At 44.1% G+C, this 11700-nt stretch overlaps 2 protein-coding genes across 4 annotated transcripts; both read left to right on the top strand.

The window, feature by feature from the left end:
- Positions 1-995: 995 nt before the first annotated feature.
- LOC135677381 (protein THYLAKOID ASSEMBLY 8, chloroplastic-like) lies at positions 996-3808 on the top strand. Of its 3 annotated transcripts, none has more exons than XR_010514678.1 (3): positions 996-1401; positions 2803-2974; positions 3069-3162. XR_010514678.1 is itself a non-coding variant. In XM_065189659.1 (3 exons), the coding sequence occupies exons 1-3, from the start codon at positions 1021-1023 to the stop codon at positions 3090-3092; spliced, it is 513 nt and encodes a 170-aa protein (XP_065045731.1). In that variant the 5' UTR covers positions 996-1020; the 3' UTR covers positions 3093-3162. The 3 variants fall into 3 exon arrangements, 1 of the variants encoding a protein (XP_065045731.1); XM_065189659.1 differs by having other exon boundaries at positions 2867-2974; XR_010514677.1 differs by adding an exon at positions 3460-3808 and having other exon boundaries at positions 998-1401; positions 2867-3354.
- A 1962-nt stretch (positions 3809-5770) lies between these two features.
- Positions 5771-10987, top strand: LOC135677380 (uncharacterized). Its single transcript, XM_065189658.1, has 3 exons — positions 5771-10388; positions 10478-10521; positions 10607-10987. Exon 1 carries the CDS (start codon positions 6041-6043, stop codon positions 7103-7105), a length of 1065 nt encoding a protein of 354 aa, XP_065045730.1. The 5' UTR covers positions 5771-6040; the 3' UTR covers positions 7106-10388; positions 10478-10521; positions 10607-10987.
- Positions 10988-11700: the final 713 nt, after the last annotated feature.

Below are 11700 nucleotides of genomic sequence, written 5' to 3'. Positions count from 1 at the left end.
CGATACGTCAAACGTGCCCGAGGTGTGTAGGTCGAGAAAATCCGACCTACACTAAGATTAATCCGCAATGGACAAAGTATAAAACCAATATGCCCGAGACAATTGAATCGAAAAAACCCAACCCACAAGATGAAACCCGGAACACTCTCATATCAGATGAGCTAAACGATGTGCTTCGAACCCATTTTCCAAAAGTCCCGAAGCATGCCTTTGGGGAAGGGACAAATGATAGAAAATATTCTGGCAACTAATCTCATCCCTTTAGTTGGTCGCCACAAATGCACTAACATGGAAAAGCAAGGGCCTAGTCATCCCCCATAGGGTATTGATAAGAGGAAAATATTACCTCTCAACCCCATGGATGATAGTCTATGGGGGGCCATTTGGGCCAGCCTAACATTCATAGATAGCAATCTACAAGTGACCGATCGGGTTTGCTCCCTCTCGATTAGTCCCTACAAGTAAAACGTCAGGGGAATGACATTACGATCGTTATAGGACTGCCACTCCCATGGATGGAATACTAAAGTAGAGGTGTTACAGTTATTACAAGCCTATCGTCCCGATTGACAGAATGTGAAAGGGAAGATGTTATGATCGCCTGCCCACCCTATTAATGGAACATCAGTGAAAAGACGTTATGACTATTATAAGTTATTCCTTTGATTAAGTATAAAAGTCGACCATCAACTTCAATCCATGGGGTCAAATCTCTTTACAACTAATCCTCTTACATTATAAAATCGTCCCAAAACTAACTAGAACATCCGAGGAGCCAAGGTGGATTTCGTCGACGTGCCGAAATCCACTTTGCTCACTCTCAAGCTTGCCTCGAACACTTTGACTCACCCAAAAGATCGGTGTCACCTCAATCCACCTTAGGGCCCGATCACCTCGAACAACTATCACCTCATCCACTTCAGGTCAACCCACAATCGATAGTACGATCCCACGTGTGTGTGTGTTACGTGTACAATACGTTGGTTACTAACTAGCGCAGGGCTTCTTTTGGGCCAAACGATGAGCTCTTTGTCGCTACTTCGTCTCCACCCTTATCGGCATCCCGACGCCCGCGGAACCCTAATTGCCGGCCATGGACGGAGTTCGCTACCTCCAAGGCGGCAGACGCGGCAGGGAATTGTGGCCGCCATACCCACCGCAATCGTCATGAGGGATCGGGCCAAGAACCGAAAGCCCACCCAGAGGGGACGCTACCTCAGCACCGAGGCCATCCAGGCAGTCCAGGCCCTGAAGCGGGCTCTTGGGACCGTCGGAGGCGGCGGCGGCGGGGACTCTCTGGAGCGCGTACTCGCTGCAAAGGTCCGGCGGCTGATCAAGGGCGACATGGTCGCCGTCCTCCGCGAGCTCCAGAGCCAGGGTGAAGGCCTCTTGGCGCTTCAGGTTCCGCTTGAAATATCCTTCTTTTCATCGAAAGTTTTGGTTTTTAGCATACATCTTCTTTGAAGATTGATTGAGTACTGAAATGCCTCATTTTTTTCCTTCTAATATCGGGGTTTGCTTTGAATTTGGAGTTATTTTGAACTTCCTTTTGGTCTTTTTGGGTCTTTGAGACTAGTGTGGAGACTCTGCGCCCAGTGGTTATATGAGAGAGATTGTTTCATTGGCTCTGTGGCTTAGTGATTAGAGCAATATCTCTATTTTCTGAGTGCAGGGGGCACACTAACATTTTTTCCACACTGTTCTCCAGTAACTAGACGTTGTGTTCTACCTCTTGTGACTGAACTTTATATGTGGAGGACCTGTGTGATCCTAATATCTGATCTAACAAAATTTGGCTTCACTCATGAAATCCAGAAGAGGGTGATTCTCTAATTTTATATATTTTAATGAAATACAATGTAATATATCTTTGACCTCTATATACCCAACATGCCACTCTAGAAAGGCTGTAGTATTGTTTTCTCAAGGTCAACAAGTATATGACCTTCTTGCCTCTTCAATGGTTGAATCCAGTCAGTTTGAATGGTGCTGATTAATGTAAAATAGGCATAAAGCTTAATTAATTATGATACATATTGTCCTTTTTTGGGTACATTCAACTTCTTTTTAAATATGTCTTATTGGAAGACCACTTTCTAAGGGTGAAAAAGAATCTGTTAAGTTTTTGAATGATTTATTAGGTCTGGCATTACAAAGATACATATAGGTTTGGCACTGTAATTACAGATTGATTGGTACATGGACCAAATTGCTGGTTTGCCTACTTTAAGTTTCTGCAAGATCTTATGATTCAATTATGTAAGAGTTGGAGTTTAGTTTATGGTAATGAACTTGAGATTACCAAAGTTGTACCTAGTAGCAATAGAGCAAATTCTTGTATAGTATAGCTATGTTTCTGTTAGGTAATTTAATTTACAAATGGAGCTAGATCAATAACCGCCACATCCACACTACACAACTATGTTCTTGTCAGCACTGTTTAAATTCTCTGATGCAGATTCTGGAGGCCTGGAGCACCATTAAGATTAAGCTCTCATGTTTGAGTTTGAAGCATATGATTAATCTAGTCTATAGCAGAGCCCAAGGGATATGGATTTGCACATGCAAAATTGTTTGTGGTCGAAGAGCTGACCTTAATTTGCTGATGATTTGTTTAAGGAATAGTTCCTTTTTGTCATCGTTGGATAGATCTGGTGGCTTGGTCAAATGCCACGATTTCTCTATATGGTGATCGATTAGTTTCCATAACGTTTTACTTTTCTTGTTTTAGTCTTTTTCCAATTCTAATTTTTATCTTCGGCAGTTACTGGTTACTTTTCTTATATGAGTAATATTTCTCAGAATATCTATTCTAGATTGCAATCAAAGTGCTGAGATGATGCTGGACATGCTAATTGCCAACCAGGTTTTTGAGGAGGTTCGAAGGGAACACTGGTATAAGCCTCAATTATCAGTGTACAATGATATGATCAAAGTGCTGGCATCCTGTGGTTTGCCTGAAAAAGTGGAGAAGGTATGCTCATATCTAAAGATGGAGCATTTGGATGCTGATACTGAAGGTTTTAATTTGGTCTTGAGGACATTATTGGATTTTGGTTTTGTACAAGCTGCCATGGACTGCTTCCGGCTAATGAAGCTATGGGAAAGTGAGCCTGACGAGTCAACATATGCAATATTAATCAATGGCCTTAAAGCTGAGGGAGAAGTAGATCTTTCAATTTCGGTAAGAGAGGAAGCAGAGCAACATCTTGGTGGGCCTTTGGTATTCTTAGAGAAGAGGGAAGATGAGATGGAATTGACTGGCTATGGCAACGTTCATTCTGAACCCTGAGCTGAACACTTTCAAAGGAATATATGTCAAAACAATGTCCTTATGACACATCATCAGGAATTGTAAGTTTTCTATACCTTTTGCAGTTCATCAAGTATTCGACTTCATCACTGTGAAATAGGCTATAATCAATTTCACTGATTATGTGATACCTTCTTCTTCCTCAGGTCACTGACCAAGGAGAGTTGCATTGCAGCGTGTAGTCTTTTCTGTCTTACGAGATATTACAATGGAGAATCACCACCATAATTTCTTGCTTCCCTTTCTTGTAAGGTTAATCACTCTGCTCTCCTTTCACATAACTATCATGAAAGTGGAGAGAAGGCCAGACCCCAGCACTAAAGCTTAACACATGTTTTTCTTTTTCTGCCAGAATTTCCAGTACCTTAGTAATGGCTTCTCTCCTTTTATCGTTTCTGCCCATCTCAACCTTCTCTCTCGAATGCATATTGTATAACTTGATGAATTGATTGTATTCAGGAACTAGAGAAAGCTCGTGAATCTTTGTTATCTGCATGATGGTTGCACCTGTCATTTTAACGTGTGCTGATTATATTTTGTGAGCAGATAGAACTGTATGAGAGGCAACGCCAAAAAAATCTTTTATTATTCTTAATTCAACTAAAAATTGTATCCTAGATCCATGAAGTGGGTCACAGATATGATGTTTGGAGGGTGGCGAATCTTCTTACGACACGTGTTCCCTTCTAGCCTGTAATTACGACGACCCATATGTAACCGTTCGCAGATGCGGACGTGTTGCCGACGAGGTCGCCTGTGCAGACGTGACAAAATCTGTTGCATGGGATGAATGCGATGTACCGCCGGAGGTCTCTAAGCGACACTGTTGCATCGTCCCCGACTAATCAGCGAGGGAACCTAGAGATGGAAGAAGGAAAGGTTTGACAGAAGGAGGCAATGAGAATTAGAGAGACGCGTGCTCCCTAACCACGTTAAGACAAAAACTATTCCGGCAGTTGCAACTAAGTTGACTTCAACGCAGCCTCGTGCAAAGCGCACGAGGAAGGCACGTCTCTCGTTTCTCCCTCGCCCCCTCCGGATTCGTAGCAGCGACTCCTCGGACACTTGGGTCAGAGACGAAGCTTCGTTCCGCTCTATACAACCAACCCCTTCGTGCCCCCTCTCCGACTCGCGCTGCTGCCTCCTCATGGATCCCAATTTCTTCTCGAGCCACAGCTCCTCTCCTCCGGTCATCTCCGATGACTCCTTCCTCTCTCCTCTCTACGAAGTCGTGTTCCCCTTCTCCGCCTCGACCACGGCATCTGCCATCCCATGTAACCCTCGCACTGCCGTTTCTGCCTTTGGTGAACTATCCACGAGGATTCCTGCTGGATCTTTTACCTCCTTTCTCACTTCAGATCATTACGAAGGTTTTACCTCAACTGCGTGCCGGAAGCCCGCCCAAGACAATGCTTCTTCCATGGCGTTTCCTCTTTTTCCTGTTTCGTGCCTTCACCTCCCTTCCTCCACCATGCCGAACTTTTATGATCCCATCAAAGGGGGCCTTGAACTTGAGCTTGGCCTCCAAAGCTCCAGCAGCAGGCCCTTCACACCTTACTTTGACCCAAATCCTCTGGACTTGCCTGATTCAACTTCGGAGCATGCTAAGTACAAGTATAGTTGCGAGGCATGCCAAGTCGGCTTCTGCACATCGCAGGCCTTGGGGGGACACATGAGCTCTCATAGCAAGGAAAGAAAAGGAACGACAGTAGCAACAGCAAAGCCAAATGCAACATCATCTGCCTCAAAAACATCGAATAAGAAGAAGATGATGAAGAAGAAGCAGAAGAAGAAGAAGAAGAAGAAGAAGAAGAAGAAGAAGAACAAGTCCAGCCTTAGTCCGATCTCCAAAAAAATCGACAAGGGCAAGGTGGCTGTGAAACGTGTTCCAGAGATGTCGAGCACCCTTAGGCTTGTCGCCAAAAATAACTCATCTCCAGAGCTTCCTATCGAGAGTCGATCTGTGAAGGAAACCGCGACCGTCGAGCAAGAGAGGCTTAGGAATAGTGCGACAAGTGTTGCAGCGGCTACAAACCCTCCGGAAGAGATCGACAGCTTGAGTTACATGATTGATGCAATATGGCTCAGTGATGTCTGTGACATGGACTTCTCTTCCTTATTTGACAGTTAGATATTACCAATCCAACGTTATGCTATGGTGTTTCTTCTCTACATGAATAGTTTGGTTTATTTTCATTGCCACGAGAGATGATGCATGTCTCTTCCCCTGATCCATAGTCTTATGACGACACCTCTCTATCCTATTCGAAGCCCTCTTATATAAGACTATGAAAACGTGACTAAATTGGCCCAAAACAGACCAACAAAAAAGTGTAATTTTTGTGTATTTGTTAATAAGAAAAAAGGTGTAATTTTTGTTATTCTATTCGGTGTGAGTCTAAGATTACTTATTTCGTTATTTTTATTTTTATTTGTTTAAATTCCGAGGAGGAAAAAGAGAACAGTCTCGCTGCTACGCTAAACAAACCCTCTTCTTCTTCCCCGCCTTCCCCGCGTCCAAATCCATTCCCAAATCTGAAACACGCGCCTCAATCTCTGCGCCGAGAAAGAGAGAAATTCCCGCCCTCTCAATCCCGCCTCCCCTTCCCAAATCGGGGACTCCCAACCTTTTTAATCGGAGCCTCCCATTGGGATCCCTCGATTCGATCATCAGGAGAGGGGTGAGGGCGCTTGGTAGTGTTGTGGGATTGATTTCCCCATCCATCGATGAAAGCTTCGATCAAGTTCCGGGAGGATCGGGCCCCCTTGGTGCGCGCCAAGGTCCCCGTCGGCGTTCTCGGCCTTCCCTTCGTCTCCGGCGTCACTGCCGCCGCTGGCCGAGGCGGCGACGAAGATGCCCGTGAACTCCGCCTCGACCTCTCCACCGCCTTCCGTGCCGGCCCCTCCGTACGCCTCTCGTACCGCCCCAACGATACCATCAACCCCTTCTCCCTCGTCCTCAAGATCGGGGTCGGTGCCCTCGGCTCCCCCTCCGCCGGCTCCCCTCTCTCCATGGCCGCCGAGTTCGGCCTCCTCGGGTCCCGCCCCACTTTCTCCCTCCTCCTTAAGCCCCGCATCGGCGACTTCTCCTTCCGGAAGTCCGTCTCCGCCGCGGTCCCAGCCACCGCCACGGGCGCCTCCAACGCCGTGGCTGTCACGGTCGCGCCAGTCGGTGACGGTCACGCTATCGGGGCGCCGATTGAGTTCCGCTCCGATAATGGGATCCACCCTCGAAGGAAGTACAGCAGCTTCCCAGTAGACCTCTCCGCGTTCGCGGCCGGCAGCGGAGGCGGGATCGACGGGCTGCTCTCCGGGTACGAGATCAGCGCGAAGAGCGTCCTTCCGCTCCAGAGCCGCACGACCGTCCGGTTCAAGTGGGGATTGAAAGTTCCTCCGGAGCTCCGCACTTCGTTTGATGATCCAACTGCCGGGATCTCGCCGAACAAGCTGCCGCTCCTCGTGATGAACAAGATCTCCATCGAACGCTCGACAGATGACAATAAGGCGAAGGAGAATAAGCCTTGTGGAATTACTGACGTGAACGATGCGTGTGTGTCAGTGAAGCGTGAGGTGGAGGCGCTGCAGGTCGAGTGCGGTCTGCTGAGGAGTTCCGTGGAAGGGCTCCGGTCAGAGACCGGCAGCTGGAAGCATGCTCCGGTAGCTTCACCGGTGGTACGGAAGAGGGACTGCCGGAGCGATGGGAAGTCGTTGCAGAACACAGGGAAATCTGAGGGCACGACCGAAGAGCTAATGCAGCTTTCGACAGCAAGCACCGCCGCAATGGCACCTTGAGAATGGTAATGAAGGTTTGGTACTTGTGTTTATATATTTGCTGAATCCATGCGATGATAATAGCTATGAGATAGATTATGTGGTATGTTTGCTTTGGCATAGATTTGGTAGAATATTACTCGTAAATGATGTCCATGTTTGCTATCGTAATCAGTTCATGCTATTGCATTAAGTCCTCGTTTATATTCAATTAATGACGTTTTGTTCTCAGATAACTGCTCGATTTGACTGTTGATTATCCTTTTGGTATATCTGTTTGAGAAATTGACTTGGATTTGTAATGGAGGATGCGTGCCATGCCCTAGTATAAGGAACATGACTGAACAGAGGTGGGATTTTGCTTGATGATGATAGCAATTCAGCATTGTTCTTTATTAGAATTGTTTACATGTGAAGTCAGCACACTGAATGTTACTGGCAATTGCATTTAGTCATTGTTTGTATTCAATCGATGGTGCATTGTTCGTAAATAACTGCTTGATTTGACTGCTGATGATCCTTTGAGAAATTGGCTTGGATGTAATGGAAGATGTGTGCCATGCTCTAGTATAGGGAATATGAACCGAACAGCGGTGAGATTTTGTTTGATGATGATAACAATTCAGCATTGTTCTTCATTAGAATTGTTTACATGTGAAGTCAGCACACTGAATGTTACTGCCAATTGCATTTAGTCATTGTTTGTATTCAATCGATGGTGCATCGTTCGTAAATAACTGCTTGATTTGACTGCTGATGATCCTTTGAGAAATTGGCTTGGATGTAATGGAAGATGTGTGTCATGCTCTAGTATAGGGAATATGAACCGAACAGTAGTGAGATTTTGTTTGATGATGATAACAATTCAGCATTGTTCTTCATTCGGATTCCTTGCATGTGGGAGTCAGCCCACTAAATGTTACTTGCAATTGCATTCAGTCAGTGCGTGCTATAGCATTTAGTCATTGTTTGCATTCAATCAATGATGCTTTGTCCATAAATAACTGCTTGATTTGACTGCTGATGATCCTTTGGATACATCTGTTTGAGAAATTGGCTTGGATGTAATGAGATAGGGAGAAATGAGATATTGCCCGATGAGCACAGGGATGTCTTGTAAAGTCAGAACACTGAATGTTGGTTTATGGTTGTGATACCTGCATATAGTGCTACGCATGATGACAATCTCTTGAGGTCTATCTGCAGGTTAATACATCGAATGGAATAGCTACCTCTGAAATCATGGTATTTCATTATAATTTAGCATGTTGAAAATACAGTTATGTTTAATGTTCCGTACTCTTTCAACACTACTAAATCATGTTTGTAGCTCTGCATTCTTATTGGCACTTTGGATGGCTATCTGCATTCATGTCATTTTATATGGTGCAAATCTAGATGATAATTGGAAGTGTTCTTTGTTTTTATCTTATTGCTTGCATCCAAATTATAGATCCTTTAATTCCTGCTTCATTTGTGTTTTCTTTTGACTGGCTGAGAGATAGTGTTGATGAAAAAGGTCACCAAAACGATGCTGCAGGCTCTGTCTTGGTGCATAATATCATCAATGCATTGTGAACATGGAATGATGCGAGGATTGACGCAATCATGGCTACAGTTTCAAGTCTTGTTTTAACTTATTCACCGGAACTTTTATTTAAATGATTATTTATTTATGAAGATATCGTAGGTAGATTGAGATTCTTTGTAATTTTAGATTTTGATAAGTGTCGAGGGAAGGTGTCTTTGATGCTCGAGTCAATCTGGTTTGGTCTTGACTTGGAGGCATAGAGATGTTCGTGGATCTCATTAGGTAGGTGGCTTTGAAATGATTGAGGTGGTTTTTGTATAACTTTGAGGTGGCTTTGTGGTAGGATTTGACTTCTTGGGGGTTTTGATATAAAGATCAGTGTTGGAGGGAGAGGTTTTCGATTTGATTTTTTTAATGCTTAAATTAGTTTTGAGGTTTTTATAGGATGTGAAAGGTTTTTTTAGAAAAAAAATATGATTCTTGAGGAGGGTTAATTTTTATACATGATCGGTTGAGAAAGTTTTTTGAAATGGTCTTAATATCTTTTGCTTTGGTGTTTTGTCTGTTAGGGCGACAAAGGGGAGATAAGCTCGAATAACATTATTTGGACTCTTGTCCATAGATATCGATAAGTTATAACCATCTCGATGTTAGCAATAGGAGGAGGATGATCAGGTTCCGTTTCTTCACCCAAAACATGTATTAGAACTGGATGGGGTAGATATAACAATTGAAAACCAAAGTATATCATAGTCGATGAATATTGAAGATTCTGATTAAGGAAAAAAAAAATTTGGAGGAACGAATTGATCTATTTCTATTTTTTTCTCTTTTACAGATTTTATAGATTTCTTTTATCCTCTCGTTGGGAGTTTTTGAGTTACGAAACTATTATGAAACTTTGAGTTTCTTCTATGTCTTGAATATTATATTTTCACATCTCTTAGGACATTCTCTCCCTGCTTTCTAATCCTTCCAAATTGCTACTTATTTTCATCACTTGGGCAGCGTAGAAATTGGAAATCGGGGAACACACAAGTGCCCAACTTTTTCTCCACGTGGCTGTTTTGGTAATTACGCAGTCCCAAGCACACAGCCACACGGCAATATTACGAGAATGCCATGTGATCTAAATGACCAAAACGCCTTCCTCGGTGACGCCCTGTGGCTCTCATCACTCGTCATTTCATTTTAATCGCGTGGTCATTTCGTGGAGATATGGGTCGCCACAGTGCGTTCCAGCGACGCGTGTTGCGGTAAAATGGAAAATATCCGAGCAGCCGACACCTCCGCCAGAGCACCCGCGCCATACACTCGCTTATAACCCGAGGCAGGGAGGTGAGGGGCCCGCTTCAAGGACCTTTGTCTTCTCAAGACGTGGCAAGTACGACGGAGGGTAGCCAGCGTGCCATGCCGCCCGCTGCAGCCGCCCAGGCGACGCCCTTCTCTCACGTAAGCGCGCGTACGGTACGTGATGTGCAGCTCCCGGTCTCCGCCACGTGTCTCCACCGCCAGCTCGCTCGCTCGCACGTGCCAAAACAACGGCCCAAAGAAACCGCACGCGAGAAGAATTTGGAGGACGCTAAGGCCCAAACTCTCTCCTCTTTCCCTCGACTGCTCGACTCCTCCCTCCTCCACATCTATTTCTGGTTCTTCCTTTTTTTAATCTTCTCTCCCACGTTGAAATGGCGGCCACCTCCACTTTGTTTGTAGCCCTCCTCATATCGACGGCGCTCCTCACATCACCTCGTCTCATCATCGCTTCGCGCTCCAGTACGTACATCCATCCCTATATCTTGGCATCACTCTTCGAACGCAGAATGCATTGGCCATCATCTTTCATGTGTTCATGTGTATGGCAGGTCTCCAAGCAAAGAAGACGGTGACACCAACAAAGTTCTCAAAGGTGAGAGACATCAGAAAGTCGATGAACATACAGAAGAACGATGTTATTATGTTCGACATGCAGTTGATTATGTACATGAAAGCAGGTTGAAGGGGAGAAGAAGCTGTTGGGCGGAGAGCACCATGCCGGTACGCCGGCGGTGGTGGCGTCGGAAAGGAAAGTACCCACCGGGCCGGACCCGATTCACCACCACCAATCTCCCATCCGCCATTTCCGTTGATGTTCCCTCGTTGCATGAACCATATTGTCCTCCTCAGGAGGTACTGCTCTGGTCTCCGAGTTTCTTTTGATAGGATACGGGTGGTTTCATTTTCCTCTTCTTTTGTCGGTGGTGGGTGGAGAAGCTTTATCGATTTGCTTTTGAAGATGTGCTCATCGTTGTTGGCCGGACTAAATAGTTTTGATGGTAAAAGTATGTCACTGTATCCAAGAAAGGAAAGGGGGCAACCTGCTATGCCCGTTTCGACCTTTGTTTGTTGTTCTTTTGGTTTATGATGGTGATGATGATTAGAGTTGCGAGTAGATTTATACGCGCTGTTTTCATATGAAGTTATCTTTTTCAAATACATAAAACATCATTCGTTCCGTCATATATAATTATTGATATCAAATCTAGACAACTCGAATGTAATGTATTTGAATAAAGTTACGATTTTTGTTTCACCGAATCAATTATAATGAGTTACAATGCTTTGTTGAGTACTAGAAAACATTCCAACTTCACTCTAAAAAAACTTTGTAATTCATTTTTTTTTCTTTCTTCCACAACGAATGAAACAAATATTATAAAATTTTTCAAAATATATAAACATTAGTATAATGCTAAAAGAGAAAAAAAAAATTAAAATATTTTATTTTTTATTTTTGAAATATATAAAGACATTTATAGTCTTTATCAAAATCACTCACTAACCTTAACCCCCATTTGAATGGAATCCTAGAATGGCCCCTTACATCTCTGCAAAAGCGTAAACGTATTAACCGAGATTAGAAGCTGAAATTTCACCTCTCCCATCAATAGGTTTAGCCAGCCCATGGTGGATTCACAATCCACTTGGCTACGTCCGTCCCCTTTTCTAGCTAAAGGATTTGTCCGTGTCAACAAACAATTCGGAATACCTCGACAGTTTTGGTGCTTTTTACTTTTAATTTTTTTAATTAAAATAATTTAAGATAACA

Source organism: Musa acuminata, chromosome BXJ1-6, assembly GCF_036884655.1.
Source record: "Musa acuminata AAA Group cultivar baxijiao chromosome BXJ1-6, Cavendish_Baxijiao_AAA, whole genome shotgun sequence".
NCBI lineage: Eukaryota > Viridiplantae > Streptophyta > Magnoliopsida > Zingiberales > Musaceae > Musa > Musa acuminata.
The sequence above is the reverse complement of the archived record's forward strand: the minus strand, read 5'-3'. Positions and strand labels throughout refer to the sequence as shown.

Bases quoted from the DNA above. Each gene is read 5' to 3' on its own strand.
- LOC135677381 (XM_065189659.1), top strand. From the start codon at position 1,021: ATGAGCTCTTTGTCGCTACTTCGTCTCCACCCTTATCGGCATCCCGAC. The intron at 1,402-2,866 runs GTTCCGCTTGAA...ATTGCCAACCAG, and splicing joins AAGGCCTCTTGGCGCTTCAG to GTTTTTGAGGAGGTTCGAAG. The intron at 2,975-3,068 runs GTATGCTCATAT...GTTTTGTACAAG, and splicing joins TGCCTGAAAAAGTGGAGAAG to CTGCCATGGACTGCTTCCGG.
- LOC135677380 (XM_065189658.1), top strand. From the start codon at position 6,041: ATGAAAGCTTCGATCAAGTTCCGGGAGGATCGGGCCCCCTTGGTGCGC.